A 19089-nucleotide genomic window follows, 5' to 3' on the forward strand; every position below is an offset into this window, starting at 1 on the left:
TATTGAAAGTTTGTTAATACAATTCGGTTACATAGTTTTTAAGGATAAAAATAATTTACAATTAGATCGTTGGTACGTTGTAGGCTATTTACTTACCAATAACAGAATTGGTTATGTAGACATATATGAAAATGAAAGTTTGATTCGAACTATTATAATTATCGGATTTTTCGTGGTAGTTAGAGAATTTACATGCGAACATAAGACTATCACCGCGCAGAGCAAATTGTGCTGAGCGAGAATTAATGCGAGGCGTTTCTAATGAAGTAAACTATAAAACTTACGTCATTGCCATTATATGGAAAGGCTTTCACAACAATATTTTAGCACGATAACTAAATTAAAAATCATTATGTGAAACATTCTGGAAGATTTTAAAATAATTTTTTATTCATCATAGACAATCCGACGCTGGAAACGTCTTATTTCTGAATACTTTGCTCTTATAGTGAGCATGACAAGAAACTACACAGAGTTTTTCTCATGCAAAAGAGTCGGTCGTGTCGTGTCTCGATAATGGAGGACACAGTTCAAGCACCTCATGTAATGATGTGAAAGATGAATTTCTTGTGTGCGATTTACTGTGTCCGAGGGAAACTCCGAATAAGAACGATTACCCCAAAATCGGATGTTAAACCGGACTTTATTAAAATCTGCGGTGACTCTCGATGCATGGTCCGTCTGTGATATCATTACTTCGTTCCTGGAAGTTCTTCCTGTTTCCCCACCCACCGCGAAGCGACTTTACAATTGCATTGTAGTAATGCTAAATTTCATTATATGAAAAAAAAATTAACATATATTTAAATAATTGAGGAAAATGAAATTAATACATTTTCTCTGAATTCGTTCGGTTTCTTATTAGAAATAACTTCTAATTAATTTTTGTAAACATAAATGTTGCATAGAAAATTGATTCTCATGAGATTAGGTATAACTTATTTGCAGAAGATACGAGAAGAAAATTTTTTTATAGTGCTCTTCGTCAAGTCTTATACATGTTTTTCTAATGCGGTAATAAAAAATTAAAACGTTACGTTTTAATTTTTTATCAAATATATTTTGCTGATCCACAACACACGTTATTTCTAAAAAGCATTGTCTTATAAGCTTAGATGTAGTCTGTAAATTGCTTTCTTTATGCAGAAGGTGCACTCGTTGAGCCAATTTTTTCCATGTATCTGTTTGATACAGCCAGCCTTCTTAAATTCTGACCAATATTTGGTCTTGAACTATTGTTTCCTTGACGGTAATTTTTTAAGCCTCTTCATATATGTCATGCAAAACTTCCTTCTTTTTATTAATTCATAAAAGCTTTCAATTTTTTCTTTTAAAACTTATTCATTTATTATCTTATTTTTACTTTCCTTCTGTATCACCGTATTTGAAATGATTCAACAAATTTCATTTCTCTCTTCAAAACGGAAAAAGATATATCGCATTAAATCAAATTTTAAATCATTATAATTTTCAGCCATTAATTACTACTATTTGCAATTATTTTTATATTTATGTAAAAATTGCCTTTTTGCTTCCTATTCTGTATTTTATCAAAAATAGACTTTCTTCATTTATCCATCATCTTGGATATTGGAATTTATTTAATAATTCCAAAACTTTTCCATTAGACTCTTCTTTGTGTTTATTTTTAATCATATTTTTAGTGATTTCTTTAATCCTGTCCAAAGGATAATATAAGAACGCTTCGTTGTTTGTGATTACTATCATATTGTGTACCTTGATATATTGGTACAGTATTTTATTACAAAGAAGATATTAAACCTTTATATTTATTAAGTGTATCTCTGAAGAGCCAATCAATATAATATTTGGCGTCATTATATCAGTGGGTTTTTTTTATAGAATTTTAGCCCACTATAATAATGATTTTGTATACATTATTATATTTCAGAAAGATCTACAGCAGTGTTTGATAAAATGAGATATGATGAATTAATATTAGAATAAAATGAAATAAAAGACATTAAGGTATTATGAAAATTACATACATGATTCATATCAATACCCGTATATAACAAATTACGATATCTAAATAGAACAATTGCTGATTTATTTTATATTTTGGAAAATATTGCAGATTTCAATAAACTAAATGTTTATTTAATATATATATATATATAATTATAAAATAAATAAATAAATTTATAGTTTCTAAAACTATGGTTGGATATACATGGATATACTGTGGAAACCTTTGATTTAAAAAAAAAATCGTGATTTGAATGGAAATGATGCTTTGAGTAAAAGTACATGATACAAAAACGATGAAAAATTTATTGTAATATTTATAATATGTGGTACTGTACATTCAAAAAGTTCCGGGACTGGTGCTTTGTTGCAAACTGTTAATATGAAAACATTTTAAACAGCGAACTTGAAATACTGTCCATCCATAGAAGCCATAGATATATATCCATAGCCAAGAGTGTTGATAGAAGCCATACACTTCTATCAACACTCTTGGAACTATTCAAATCATTTCTGGAACCCATTTTTGGTGACCTGTTTCATAGCATCTTTTGCAGCTGCATTCACAGCATAATCACGGAAACATTGCCCTTTCAATAGTGCCTTCATCTTTGGGAAAAGAAAAATTAGGTCAAGGTGAGATGTTAGGCGTCTACGCTCGCATCTTATTTGCGATAGACGATTCCATTTTTAGAGTAAAGGAGAGAGAATTACTGAACATGTCAGAACTTGTAGACAAGACTTTATCTGACTTGCTTAAAAACTGTCCCAAAACGTTTTGAACTACCGTGTATATATTTATAGTTATAATTTATAATCATTTATACAATGCATTCACAAAATAGATTGCAAGATGATTTATTTGAGTTTATACGAATTTTTAGTCTTTAAAAATTGGTATTTTTAAAATTTAAAAGTAACGAATTTGATTTTCAAAATTATGAACCGTACATTAATAGAAGAATAAAACAGATACAATACTAAAGCAAAAAACTGCTTGTATCTGCTGCTTTCGGGAAAAAATAGAAAGGATTTTCTCATAAAAAAATCATTTCTTTAAAAATAATCTCTGATTGTGATTATGCACGACATCTGTAGATGTCGTGCATAATCAGAGGTTACAATCAGCCTTAAGAGTTTCTTAAACAAATGCTTTTTGTTCTGCACGATAAATATCAAACAGGAATAATGCTTTATATATTTAGATCTAACTTCGTTTCTGTGCTATTAATAAGACCGTTTTATTGGTGACACGATGATGAATAATTTTGTCTAATCGAAAACTTTCAAGTACAAATTTAAACATCGTTAAATTTTCTTTAGTCATGAGCTATAGATTTTTGGGAAAAAATAAAAAAATTCGTGAATAATTTATTTTTGTAAGTATAAAAAGATCTCATTAAATTATCTTACAAATAATGTAAGTAACAACGAGAAATTATTTAGTGACATCGTCACAATGCCGGGCTGCAATTTTTAATTTATTTAATTTAAAATATATGCTCTTCACCTACAATTAATAGTGGCTTGCCCATGTAGTCACCTATTAACTGCTTTCAGGGAAAAATTTTTGAATTGAAATAACTCGACTTCTAGTACAAAAGTTGGTATATAGTTAATGAGGGCCTTCTGCCTCAAAACTTTCCATATCTGCTCTCGACTTTTATCTAACTCCATTCTCGAGATTAAGAAAGGACAGAGACGGTCGACAGTGGAAATTTACAGGTCTACAATTGTTTTCAAATTGCTGCCCAATGAGAAAGTTTTTTCCATTCGTTTTTACGAGCTAAATATTCCATTTCGAATAACTTTATTAAACATTATATATTTAAAAGAATGTCTCCTAAGTTTTAGCGGATAAACTGATTTTCCTTATATGTAAAAATTGAAACAAAAGTTAAAAATTACTATAAGTGTATTAGTTGAAATTTATAATCTATCGATTATTGTCTACGAATGGCAGAATGGATAAAGCTACTCACAGAAACAGGATAACTAACTTTTTTACATCTTAAAATTCTTTTTTAAAAGTTGTAGTCATGAATACTTCCATATTTCATTGCTTTATTTATTCTATATTCAAATTAATCTGATTAGATTAATTTTTTAACATCCTAAATATTGAATGAAGTGTTTTTTTAAATATCCTAGATCTTTAGAAAAAAATTATCATATGCGAAAAATTAAACATTTAATTTTGTAGTTTCTTTTAGATTATAACGCCTAGAATCATATTTACGTTTAAAAAAGAAAAGGGTAAAAAACCAAATATTTTAACTTTTGTTTATAATTTAAGAATCAATTAAATTTACAATTATAGATAAATATATCTCAAAGTTTCGATTCTATGTTAATACATTTACACAACTGCTCGATCATATATAGAAGACAGGCATTCCATCACACATCAGGCACAACCTGTTAATTATTAATAGTATAATTCTGGGGAGTTCCGAAATATGTTATTTTTATTTCAGATAAACGTAATATAGCAGTCCATCCAATCTTATTTAAATGAAATGCAAGTGGATATTCGCTGTCTGATATTTATCTTATTTAATCACGAAAGCCAGAATATACCATTAATTTGTTTCAGGATCAAATTTCCTTTTTGTGAAATCCAATTATTATTATTATTATTATTTTTTGGTTTAGTTTTCTAGAATTTAAAAGTTTATTTTAGATATAATATGACGTGATTTGCTTTTTACTCATGAAGATTTTAGAATTTTGATGATTCAGATATTGCTGGATCAGACTAATCTTTAGTGTATATGATGCAAAATAGGTTTCTTTCGCTATGTGAAATTTAAAAATGTATGTAGTCGATATCTATAATTTCACACAGAAATCACGCGTAACTCTAATTTCAGTTAATTCTCTGACAGACTTTTTCTGGTAGTAATCAGTTAGAATGACGACTACTGATGAATTTCTGGCCTAACATATAACACTAAAGATTTTACTCAAATAATTTTTAGTTTCTTTTAGAATATGATCTAAAGAAACTGATTTTGTAATATTTTATTTCTATATATTATTTTTAATATAACGAATATTACTTAATTGTTTGTTATTTAATTTAAATTTAATATTTTTCGTTTTGGTTAAAATTCAATTTATTGCATTGTACCACGTCATTAATCAAATCAAAAATATAATATATTTGTCTAAAAATACTTAATATCCGACTACCAATTAGAATAAGTATTTTGCAATTAATTGCCAAAGCATAAGACATATGTTCCAGAAAAATCGAAAATCTAAGTTTAAGAAAATTTATGAATATTAATAAAATGTTTTTTCCAATTATTTCTGAAATGCTCGATCTTTTTCGCATTACTCTACATTTTTAAATTTAGTTATAAATATGAATACTGTGTATAGCTAGATAAGAAATTAATAATCAAATTACAAATAATAGTATAAACTACAGCGTATATCCCAGATAAATTATTTTAAGATAATAAATGAAATGGAAAGTTTACAAAAATAATACCTGTTTTTGCCATTGTTAAAATGGTTGAAAACCTTGCAGTTTAATGAGAACTGTATACTATAGAAGCGGTTTATATAATGTGTTTATAAAAATAAGCAGATCCGTTTAAAGGAGTTTTAAGAATAGGGCTTAAAAAACTTGTTATAAACTACGCTACGAAACATGAAGGTATATGGGACTTTTTGTATTTGTTTTAAAATTTTTCTTACAGGAGGGGTAAACAAATCCCACGTATACAAGGCCTTGAGTATATGTAAATAATTTATGTTACTGGAATACATTAACTTTTATTTTTTGTATACAGTAATGTTAAGTGAATTACTGATTGTTTTTAGATACAACGGGAGCCGAATGCGGCTCTTCTAGACATTTATTGCAGCTCCCATATACACACAATTTCTTTATATAAACTTGGTACATACAAAAACATTAAGTGTAAGTAGTAAGTTTTCTGACTATTACGTAGAATATACACAGAGGTTGTAAGTATAACTCGCAACTTAACCTCTAACAAGCAACTGAAAGCTTAGAGTACATTCATAGAGTCGAAGGAGTTAAATGAATGTTTACCTAGTCATAAAATGTCAGTAAAGTAAGTGACATTTACTATAGAACACTGATAACTATATTATATATAGTTAAAATATTATAAATACACGATGCGGCTCTCTAATACAGGATGCACCCTCATTTATTTCCGAAAGGTAGTGTAAGGCTATTATCGTGACAAGTTTTGGCGCTCTTGCAGTATTACTATCTGTGATGATACAATACGAATTGTATCAGATATGCTTCGATCCACCTTCCAGTTGGAGAAAATTCGATGATTTGGTTATATAAATTTAAATTTGTGTGTAGGCTGTATGAATAATGATGATCAAACCAGCTTTTTAATTTTTTTTTATACGGCATACTATTGTAATTATTAATGATCCCGACTGAGGTTCTAAGGAGAACCGCAATCAGGATCGAAGAATTGTTATTGATAAAAAAACAGAATTCCGTAAGATTAAGAGTGGAAAAAAGACAAAATTTCTTATTGCTAAAGATGGCACTGTGAGTTTAAAGAGTTTTCTATTCGGTTTGACAAAGTAGTTTTTTTATGGAAAAAATTAATGATAAATTATTTAGTGAAAGACAACTAAAAGACAGTCATTTTCGATAATCGTCATGTCGGAGGAAATTCTAGATTGACATAGAACATTAATAAAAAATTGAAAGATTCTTAGTTTAAGGCATCGTTGATATAATTAAAACAAAAATATAGTAAATCTATTGATTAAAAAAACCTTGTCTGATGCTGTGACCTTGAAATATCCAGCAAAATTTCCTACTAAGCAAAACGTTAAAATACAAAATATATTTAATCAAAATCTATCTTAAAAATAAACTTTAATTCCTGTTAACAGATAACTAGTTAATTTGGAGTTAATAAAAGATTAAAAATCAGTTGAATAATTATTCGAACAAATGCAAATGTTAACATGACTCGTTCAGTAATTCAGATAATAAAAATCAGAGGGCGCTATACGAATCATTTATAAAATTTCTTAATAATGGGAACTTACCAAATCACCCAAAACTACATTTAACGTCTCATTAACTAGAAGGAAAACAAACAAAAAAAAATGCAAATTTTTTTAAATATTCATTTTTGAAATAGCAAAATCCAAAATAATTTTTAAAATTGAATCTAGAATTTTATCATCATGAAAAATTTGGAACAAAACATTTTTCATATTTTATCTTTTGGAAAACGGCAGTATAACTAACTGTATGATAAGTTTGGTATAAACAAACAAAACAAGTATTTTTAAAAAATTATCTATGTAATACGAACAATTATTTATTGTGACATCGTCACAATGCCGGGCTGCAATTTTTAATCATATTTTTAATTTATTTAATTTAAAACGTATGCTCTCCACCTCAAATGAGTAGTGGCTTGCCCCCTGTACATCATACTTTTCCTTTAACAATAGAGTCGTGTCGGTCACCTATTAATTGCTTTCAGGGGAAAAGCTTTAAATTGTAAATGCAGACTTCCTGTTTGCATCAGAACTTCATAAATAGTTAATCGGTACCGCCCACCCTTAAGGTTTCCATATCTGGTCTCAGATTTCATCTATCTTACGCTGTTCTCAAGATCGAGGAAAGGTAGATGGACAGTGGAAATTTATAGGTCTACAAGTCTACAATTTTTTAAAATTGCATTTCAAATATTCATACCATTAGGAATCTAACAAGTTCCAAAGCAGCTAAATTTATTATTTGAACAATGATAATGAATTTTTCTAATAATTTGAACAAAATTCCATTAAAATTTTATAATATAATCATAAAAACTAATAATAATGCTTAAGTGATTGCCATAACTGCCATCAAACATGATTTTTAATGGTCATCAATTAAGCAATGCATCATTATTCTTAATAAAGAATATTCAATGATATTTAGATATTTATTCCATATACATCAAACTAATTAGGCTGTAATTTGAAAAAAATGTAGACCTATAAATTCCCACTTTTGTCCGTCCGTTGTCAGTCTTTCCTCGACCTCGAGAACGGAGTAAGGTAGATGAAATCCGAGACCAGATAGGGAAACCTTAGGGACAGGATGCCCCAATTAACTATATTCGAAGATCTGATGCAAACCGGAAGTTGGCATTTTCAATTTAAAGCTTTTCCCCTGAAAGCAGTTAATAGGTGACCGACACAACTCTATTGTTAAAGAAAAAGTATGATATACAGGGGTAAGCCACTACTCATTTCAGGTGGAGAGCATACATTTTAAATGAAATAATTGTCATAATTCTGGGCCGCAATTTTTAATGTCACAATAAAATAATTGCTTGTTATAATTGTGATAGGAATTGAAACTATGAAAAAAATCTTTTAATTAATATAAACAGAAAGCATTATAAAATTTCTGTTTGGAATTTGTAAGAACAATAATACAGATTAAATCATCACAATCTTCAGTAAGAATTAACACTCAAAACTTGTGCTCTCTGTTGATTAATAAAATATCTGCATCTATAGACAGATATTCCAGCTTGCTGAATGAAAAAGAACTGATATGAAATTTAAAAAAAAAAAGCTGACACAGCAAAATAATCTGTACATTTTTGTGCACTTGTATAATTGTCAGCATAGCAAAAAATAAAAATGATACTTTAGTGTTTTTTGCTTTCTAAAGAATTCTAGCAGTTAATATAATCTTATGCAATTCATTGAGATATATGATTAAATAGCAGAAGAGACTGTCTTCTTACTTTTGTGACAACCTGAATTCTGATGGGGTCATAACCTCAAATTTTTTTATGATTGTTTAATCTAGATATGTGGGAGATCATTCCTTTCTGTCTTGCATTTAAATGTTTTTGTAAATGTAATCCTCAACACCAACAAATAAACTAGAACTGCAGAAAAAGTGGACAAATATGTGCAAAAGCTGTGGCACAGACAGGGCATGATATTTAGATTGTCTGTCTAAAATACAGATAGTTGCTAGCTCTTAGATGTCACATTATATCCTATGAAAAGTAAGTGTTTATATATGTAAAGAGAGATTGTAAAATTATAATAATGAGAAAATTGATGTATACAGAAACAGAAATTGAAATTTCCAATAAACTTGATTAAAATATTTAACTGATATTTTATCCATTAAAAAAATTAAATTTTATTTTAAACAAAATGTAGTAATTATTTTTATTTATATATCAACATTTGTCACTTAGAAATTACCTCAAAGAAAAAGTAATCAGTTGTTCTGTTCAGAGTAGAATTCCAACTAATTTGAGTTTAGTACAATAGGTTCTCAAATCATATACTCATTTTTCTATTGTGTTATGTTGTTCAAAACATGTTCAGTATTCAGAACTAGGCAAGCAGCATAGTTACACTCAGTAATGTTCACATATATTGTTTGAATCATATTGACTATTTGAAAAGTCATTACAATGAATACTTTCAAGAATAATTAAATTCTTCAAGCATTCTCTTGGTGTATTAGTTTTGTGTTCCAATCACTGGTGAATTGACACACAATTTTCCATAATTAACTTTACTTCCTAATTTACAGTGATATTTATATTTATAAACTAAAACTTTTAAACATACAGCTGTTGAATGTTGAACTAAAATTAATTAAGGTTATCTTTTTTGATGTGTTTGAATTGAGTGTTTGTTTCCAACTACCGGTTCTTTCTTTCCAGTTTATACATCATTTTCTTTGTCTTCCCTTATTTTCAAGAATCTTTGAAGAGCTAATTCCTTTTGTGAAGGAGAAAAATTGTTCTTTGTTCTTAACTTTTAGCTTATTCCAGCTTATTTATGTTACATGTTATGTATGGTATTTAAACTATTAGTATGATATGGTGTATCATTCACATCTATATAGTCTTACTAGTGTGATATCATACACATAGAACACAACTAAAGCATTTCTCATTAGTTTAAATGGCAAAATTTTGTTCAGAGTATGTAAAATTTAAAATATCTAACTTATTTAGAATGCAACCTTTATGTAATTTGAAAGCCCACAGTACATAAATGTTTTATTATATATTTAATCTATCAGTTTTCTTAAATTATTAAATAAAAATTTAAGGTACAATGTATAAAATTAAAGTTAATATATCAATATTTTTCATTCACAATATAATAAAAAAATATTTATCTTTTGCAATAACATATTTATCCAAAATTTTGTTCTTATTGCATATTGTCAGATTTAATATACATTACAGTATTCAATGTTGTAAAATTTAACTTTTGTTTTATTTGAAATATATTTCTCAAATATATTTTTTATTTTTTTATTTTATTTTAGATTGGTAGCTCCATGCATTTAAAATAATGATTCAAGCAATTATAAAGGTGAGTATTGAATATATATTTCATAATTTAAGAAAAACATTTGTATATTTCAATATAAAAAGTTTAAAAATTATAAGACCGTTAATTGTATTTGCAGCTATCAATAAAGAAAAAAAAAAATTATGATTAGTTTTTGATAATTTTATATTAAAACAAAACACCACTACGATAAAAATATCACTTTTAGATTTAATAGGTTATCTTTAAGTATTTAGATAAAAAACATTAAGTATCTTATAGATATAGTACTTGTTCTTGTTTCAATGAAATTAGGCAACTTTTTAAAATTTTAAAAATAAATACAATAAACAGAAAACAAGCCCCACAATAAATTTTAAAATTTATTGTGGGGCTTGTTTTTCTGTTTTTTAATAAGTATATTATTATGCAGACAAGTGATAGAAATTAATGGCTAAAATTTATTGTAAGGTAGCCCAAAACAATGTCAGAAGAAATAGTAAAACACTAAAAATTTTAAAACATAAAAGTAAATAATCTTTTTTAATAATTTGGTAATCTATTTTCCTTGTCAAAAGAAATCAAAAACATATTTAGATAAAATGAACATTTTAGAATAAAAAAGTCAATTAGCTGTTAATACTAAATTATATTTTTCTGTCACTTATTTATCATCAACAATCAAATTATTATTCAATGAGAAACAACAACACCACATTGGCCTAGATCAGTGGTTCCTAAACTTTGAAAGATCACAAACCTTTTTATAAAAAATATATTTTGGCAGACCCCTATTTTCAGCTGTTAGGTTTTAAGTCATTAATTAATAAACGACAATAATAATAAGCATCTGAGGCATCTTATATTATTTTTGACCATTTTTGATTGTATTAATTTGAAAAATTTTGTTAAAATAACAGAATTAATAAATTATAATTTAAAAAAAAATTTAATAAAAAAGAACTTTTTGAAAAATAAAAAAGTAATTAAAATATAACATTTTAATACATAATATACAAATTTACAATACTTCACTTAAAGCTTAATATAGCCTTACATAATATAGTACAATTGTAAGTCCCTCTGCAGTGGAATATGCGCCATAAATTTCAAATGTTTGAAATATTTGTAAATTTCACTTTTTCAAAATGAAAATATTTTGGCAAAACCTGAAAAGATATTCAGGTTTTGCCAAATTTTCAGTGTTCAAATATTTTCTAATATTGAAAGTATTCAAAATGTAATTTGCATATGTGCAATTTATAATGAATCAAAGTTCAAACACTACACATATGCCACCTTATAAAATGCAGCCGTGTTTATTCGGTACGAATGTTTTCGGTCATGTTAAAACGACCTTCTTCAGGAAAATATCCAAAAAAGAAAAAATCGAACACATCGAAAATTTGCAAAAGCGAACGAACTTTGGAACGTTTTTAAAAATATTCTCTAATATTTTTAAAAACGTTCCAAAGTTCGTTCGCTTTTGCAAATTTTCGATGTGTTCGATTTTTTCTTTTTCTTTTTTGGATATTTTCCTGAAGAAGGTCGTTTTAACATGACCGAAAACATTCGTACCGAATAAACACGGCTGCATTTTATAAGGTGGCATATGTGTAGTGTTTTAATACGATATGCAGTCTACGACGAGTGAATCAAAGTTCAGTTATTAACTGTCATTGTAATAATTATTAAGTCAGAATTAATATTTAATCACTTTATTTGATTTTAAATAATATTGACATCTTTAATGAAACATGAAAAGATTAAAAATGCTTAAGTTTTTGTGGAGGAAAACTTGCTCGTTTAAAGACTCCGGTCTCACTCAATTTCAACGATCACCAGTCCATTACCCAAAAAATAAACTTTCACTTTTACTGTAGGTTGCAGGATGCACAGAAATTTGTTATGAAAACAATAAAACTCCTCAGAATAGGGTGAGCCAAGTGATTGATTACCAATCAGTGATAGTATAGCATGTTAACAGCAAGTTACTAAAAATGTATGTAAAAGTACAGTTTGTTTCACACAAATAACCAAATGAACATGCACCACTTAGTTTACCAAATATTTACAACTATTTCAAATATTCGAAATCTACAGCACTGTCCATGTGGCTCAGCTGTGTGTGATGCCATTGCTTTGTTCCTGGAAGCTTATCCTGTTTCCCTGCCCACTGCAGAGGAACTTTACAATTATACTGTATTTTTAAACATTTGCTAAGTAATAAAATAAAAATGTTTTTAGAACTTGGGCCTGTGGACCCCTAAGGATCTGCAGATCACAGTTTTAGAACTAATAATAGATAATGTGGACTGAGGTACACTACTTTAGATAACTGAAAATTCAGATTACATGAAATGTTTATAAATTAGTCAATAAACTGGATTTGGATGCATTAACATTTACAATGCACTATATTTTTAAATTAAATCTATTTATCAAACATGATAAAATACTTTATATAATAAACTTTAGTTTTATTTATTTACAATTGTTTGTATTAGCACTAAACATTTTCATATTGACTGATGTTCTTTACAATTTTTTTTTTAATTGAATCATTATTCTTATGATAGTCCAAACATATAAGTATGAGTAGTAAATTAAAAAATCAAAATAACTGAGTAGTCAAAGTAGTTTAAAAACAACTAATTTTACTTTCTATTTCCTCTTAAATGCAAATCAACAGTAATTTCAAATTAAATTAAAGTTCAAATACCATGGTATTGTAACAGAAAAGTAACTGTTTTTGAATTATATCTTAAAAAAAATATCATTTCAAAATGTTAACTATTAATTTGTTTCCATTGCTCAGATGTAAATTAGATGTTTTTAATTAATAAGAGAGTATTCAATATTTAAAATACCATTACATTGGAATATGTTTTGTAGATTTTTCAATATTTTTTGCATTAATTTCTAACATAATTTTAAAACACCCTACTTTATAATAGAAAATTTTTCAAATTCAAAATATAATATTGAACAGTTTGTACTGACTGAAGCTATACCGAAATGTAGACAGTCTGGTTGCAGGGTAACTCGACTGAGGACTTCACAAATAAAGAACACGTGTTGTTGGCAAGAATTAATTTAATGATAGAGCAAAGAAATAATTGACAAACAGCTAGTGGAACTTAACCAATATTCTTACAAACTATACAATGCCTTGAGATTATCCACTAAATATAAGGTATTGATTGGAACAACAATATTACAAAAATGCACTTATTCTAAAATATATACAAATATTTACAGGGTGGTATACTTGGTTGTCACATCCTCTTAATACAATTACTTTAATAAATTGATGGCCTTTGTTCACAAGCACGTGGTTGAACTTACTTAACAAACAAGATATATGGTGCCAAGTTAGAAAAATAATCGTCCAGATGAGTACTCCTAGTTCTTAAGTACAAGTTCATTTAAATTACTTGCCGGTTCTGACTAAATCCAAGTCGATGGGTTTTGATTGTCTTTGCGCACACAGCAGTTTCTTCTCTCATCCTGTTCTATTCTTACCCAGAGTATTCTCCCCTAGTTTCATTCTAATGAGAGCTCGCAAGTTCAATCCCATCTCCAGCATCCAAGAAAGCCAAGAAAAAAAAAGTCCCTAACACGTGTTACACGTGTTTTTATATCCCCCGCCATCCAGGAACTATTAATAGGCACGTGACCCTCTTGACCAATCCACATTCACAACTGTTATAACCCCAGAAGGTGATACGGAATTTAGAGCAATACAGTCGCGTCACAATCAAACAGAAAACCTGATACATTCCGTTCTTAAATGATAATTGTAATTTATGTAAATACGATATTATTTTCTTTACAATTACTATAGTGGCAGAGCACTACAAGTTTATATTACAGTACTTGCTCATAGGAGAAAAATTTAAAATCTAAGGAGAAGTATAATGAATAGGTATTTACTTTAGATCAGAGTTTTTCATATACAATGAATGCATTTGTTAAAACTTATAGATATTTTGTATGTTCAGGTCATCTGACAGATCTGAGTACTTTGATCAGGTAAATATATTATACTATTTTCTTTAACACAGCAAAATGTGTTGTATTTGTATTAAATGTTGTATACTTTAAGTAATTAACTTTTATTTGTATAAAGCTGGAAGTTGACACTATGATATTTAATAATTAGAGATACCTCTTATCTGCAAATAATGTATAACAATTGTTTTTGCCTAATTATGCACATCTTAATTGTGGCCGTCGGCCATGATATTGTATATTTTGTATATTTTATATTGAATTAGTCTTAGATTTTCTTTGTTCCTTTGTCTAACTCTTTCTAGAACTTTCTTTGTCTAACTCTTTCTAGAACTTTCTTTTGTCTAACTCTTCCTAGAACTCTCTTTGTCTAACTCTTTGCCCTTGGGGGAGGATTATCTTTCCCTCAATAGTAAGAACAAAAGAGGGAGTGAGGCCCTGAAGCAAAACAGACAGAAGGAGTGCCAGTCTGGGTTGGAATCCCGAAGAGGTAGGAGCTGAAAAGGAGTGCTCCAGAAAGGGAGAAGGGTGATCTAAGAGGATAAAGTGCAGAGAGAGATCATCGAGGAAAGACGACTCAGTCTGAAAGAAAAAGATTATATACGAAAGATCTATAAGGAAAAGGGCTACAAACGTAACAAAAGAGAGAGATCTGAAGTTGTTCCCCACCAAAAGACACATCGCAAAGAAACCCGGGTATTTCTACTACTTTTCTTATCTTTCCTTATTTCTTCTATTCTTCCAATTTCTTTTAGTTTTAAGTTAGTATAAGTTAGTGTAAGTGAATACGGTCCTCGTCAGATTGTCGCGTGTGTGCAAGATAACTGTTTTTGAGGACAAACATTTAATGCCTATATATATTAAATTCTGGAAGTTGTAAAGTTGGGATCCTATGTAAAGAACCTGTTCAGAGAGAATAAAACTACTTTGTATTAAGTTTTATTTTGTACCATTTCGCTCGCGGGATCGTGTACCTCTTGTTACGAACACCACATAATAATATATTTACAAATGATAAAATTTTCCAGCAGCTTTTAAAACATTCTAAAACCTTTATTTTCCATTTTCAGCATTTGTAAGTACACTTAAAATAGCTGACATACTATTTTAAATTTGGAATGTATTTTTTCTGCAGTTAGATGAAGATTTAGATGAAGTATGGGTCACAATAAGTAAAATGGATCACATGAGAACAAACTTTTTAAATTTGGAGATCCACCTTAAATGATTAAATTTTTTTTTACATTTTGATTGTTTCTTCACACTTTCGCAGTAAGTGCAGATAATATCTCTCTACAAGCATGACAACAATAGATAATGTTTTCATTTGTCTTTTGGAAGAAGTAAATGTAGAGCAATTATTTCATCTGCAATCAAGCACATTATTATGTCTTTAGTCCTTGAAAATATAAAGAAAATATTAGTTTTTTAAGGTATAATTCCCTTATTTGCATGTCTTCACAGGACAAGAATTAATCCCTTTACTGCTTTCTAAAATAGTAGGCCTATATGTTGTAAATTAGAGTAAAATATTCAGCTGGAATAAATTTCTCAAGTTTTAAAATTCTTACCAGTTCTTTTTGGCTTTTACACAATTGCCAATTACTGATTTTCTTATAAATTCCACTTTACAACATAAATTGTAAAACAATCTGCCAGTTTTTGTGACACAGAATTTTTCTTGTAAATATTGTATCTTTAGTGCTATGGTTGAAATTTCATTTTCTCATTTTTCTTTCTTTTTTTTGTTTTAACTATTCAATTTTAAAGTTGTTTTATTGTAAAATAATGACAAAAATTGCACCTGAGTTAGAGATTGACAAAGCTTACCATATTGTGGCAGGGCAGTATGCAGGCAAGAGTTGTTGTGCAAGAAAACCAACTCAGAGCTCAACATGCCACAATTTTTGTTCTGAATGACTTTCCTTAGCTTCTTTAATGTGTCACAACAAACATGAATTGATTGTGTTGTCTTGTTTAATGAACTAACAGAAAAACCACTAAACTCATTTCTTCCTCTTCTCTTCCAAAAGACAGTTGTCTAACTTTGTCTGCCAGGAAAATCACAAGTTCCTGACACGTATTTAGTTTTTTTGGTGAGTATAGCTCCAAGCCCTTGACTGATTTTTTGTGTCTCTGAATTTGCATATAAGACTCAAGCCTCATTACCATAATGATTCACTCTAGAAAAAAATATTACCTCCTCTATCATAATGCTCAACTATTCCCATCTATTGTTTCTTATGGTCCTCTGAAAGTAGTTTAGGTATTCACCTGACAAAACTTCTGGTATCCTAATGTTTCAGTGATCATGAAGGACTGTCCAAGATTTGTGGAAACACACCAGAAATCTATGAAATAGTGAATTTGTTGATTCTCTCAAACCTTTTCAAGAATCTTCTCAACCAAATTTCATCTGTGACTACTACTCTTTTCATCATGGACATTGGTGTGGCCATTTTTGAACATACTGACCACATCACTGTCTCATACTTGCCCTTACTCATTATAAAGTTTTTTAAGAACATAAAGTTAATGATGAATTTCAACCACTGTACAGTTTTTGGCTAATAGAAATCTTATAACTGAATATATTTTACAGGTTTTTCAACTGCAGCACAATATTTTGAACAATCATTGTTGATCAAGTACAGTGGAACCTCTGTATATGACCTTAATCAGTTCCTGATGTTTGGACTTATACCAAACCAACCTTTCCCATAAGAAATAATATAAAAATGATTAATCCGTTCTTATGTAAAAAAAAACTCCTCTTGATATGGTATATTAATGGAGTTGTAAAATATTGAAACACTGAGCACATTAAAAATCTATAAGAAAATTTATTTTTTATTAAATTATTACAGTAATAATCGCAAATAATTGCTTCTAATATGCTATTGCCAGCACACTGTTTTTCAGTTATCGAAAGCAAAAGCAATTTCTCAACATGATCTAATGTCTCCGATCTCTGTTTAGAAATTGATTTAACCCCTTTCGCAATGTTAGCAGATTTAATAATGTCTTTATTTTTTCACGATTGTCGATATCGTCATTCTTGGAATACGGTATGCAACAGTTAAATCTCGAACACGCATGACACCTTCATGTTTCTCAACAAGTGTTTCTCTTTTTTCAGTTCCATTGTGATTCTAGTCATTTTTTTAGTTTTCTGTTGCTTTTCATTTGCCTTTTTGCAATTCATGATTAATAAAAATAATAAAGTTTTACTTACAAATTAAAATTAGAAGAAATTTAACAAAGTTATAGACCATGGCACTGCGAACATCTAGACTGGTCTAGTACACTGATAGTGTTACTTGTTCATGGATGGTGTGTATAATTGAATTAAGTTGTATACTGAGCAAAATTTGTTTCGTCCAAACAGGACATATTCCGAATTCGATGTATTCTAAAGCAGATGTATACCAAGGTACCACTGTATCAGTGACACAAATTTCACTATCAATACTAGATGCCTGCAGTACATTTTATCATTGTTTGAAAGAATCTTTATATTTGTAAATATTTTGATGATATATTTATATTACTTACTCAAATGTAATAAAATAAACAAAATTTAATTAATAAGCATAAATATATATTTTTTCATACTTAGCTGCATTTTTCAGCTTTATAAATGATTTTGTATGATTAAATTTTAAGAAAGAAATGTTTCAAAGTAATTAAAAACTTTTTCCTTTAGAAAATTTGCACTGGATAGTCACTTACAGTATTTCTGAAATCAAGAGCTTAAATTATGCCTTTTTTTTCCCACAAGAATACAGTAATAACAAGCTGATTACATACAAAGATGCTCCCTAACATATTTATTCATATAATGACTGTTGTTATCTAAAACAGGTTAGTATTTAAAAACTTGTAAAAATGTGTAGATTTAAGTTTCTCCTATGAGCAATTACTTCCAGAAATTATTTTCTATATTATTTAAAACCATTTGAGATATATATATTCTATATTTTATAATAAGATATTACATATACATATGAATTATAGCCTTTTCTACATTTTAAGAATTCAATCTTACAATTTTGAGTCCTTCCTCCCTGTTCTGTACATTAGGTACTGTACTTTTGGCAAACCTTCTCCCCTTTAATTTATGACCCCAACCTTGAAGAAATAACAAAAACTTTTCTAATTTGATACAAATTTGTTTGTACAAACCTATTTATTAGTGTTGTGAATAAATTAATACCACTAAAATAAGCAGAAAATGCCTCAACCCTGTCTCTTTCATTGTATACAATGATGTAATTTTCACAATTTCCTTCAAAAACTTCACACACAAATCTTTCTAACATATTCAGCTCACAAAAAAGTTGGAGATAATCTTTGTCAAACGTTTAATATTTCTTTTTGAAATTATAAAAATGTACTGCTTATATATAAAGAATACCCAGATTTATGCTTTACTTATGTAAACAGTACAAAATTATTTTTGCCTTGCAATCAAAATAAAGTGTAAAATGACTATTATTACACTAGAGATAATGTTCATTAATGTGTTTGATATTGTATTCTTACATTACAACACTGATTACATACAAAAAGAAAATAAAAATACACATGGTATTTCAGAAATGTTTGGCTAAATTTCTTAGGCTTATAGATGGAGAAAATGTGAAAAATCAAAATCCTTTTTCAATTTGAAGCTTGATTAACAAATAGTAATATAATATTAAAAACACCTCTCTCACTTTTTCTAACAACTTTTAATTAAAC

At 28.3% G+C, this 19089-nt stretch overlaps 1 protein-coding gene and 1 long non-coding RNA gene across 5 annotated transcripts in view; one reads left to right on the top strand and one right to left on the bottom strand.

Moving 5' to 3' along the window:
* The window catches only part of LOC136979059 (zinc finger CCCH domain-containing protein 10-like), a 94695-nt gene that overhangs the window by 72740 nt on the left and 2866 nt on the right, over window positions 1-19089 (top strand). For 2 of the 4 annotated variants that reach the window (XR_010881329.1, XM_067274963.1), the window contains one exon: window positions 10328-10374. Coding sequence is in view for 1 of the 4 variants with exons in the window: in XM_067274963.1 (XP_067131064.1) it covers window positions 10328-10335 (8 nt within the window). In the remaining 3 variants the exon portion in view is untranslated. Of the gene's footprint in view, window positions 1-10327; window positions 10375-14196; window positions 14261-14336; window positions 14368-19089 lie in introns of all 4 variants that reach the window. The other 2 variants (XR_010881331.1, XR_010881330.1) reach the window with 2 other exon arrangements.
* The window catches only part of LOC136979060 (uncharacterized), a 72222-nt gene that overhangs the window by 27815 nt on the left and 25318 nt on the right, over window positions 1-19089 (bottom strand). The gene's annotated exons all lie outside the window — the stretch shown is intronic.

This window comes from Centruroides vittatus, unplaced genomic scaffold, assembly GCF_030686945.1.
Source record: "Centruroides vittatus isolate TY-2023 unplaced genomic scaffold, ASM3068694v2 contig_575, whole genome shotgun sequence".
NCBI classification, from domain to species: domain Eukaryota; kingdom Metazoa; phylum Arthropoda; class Arachnida; order Scorpiones; family Buthidae; genus Centruroides; species Centruroides vittatus.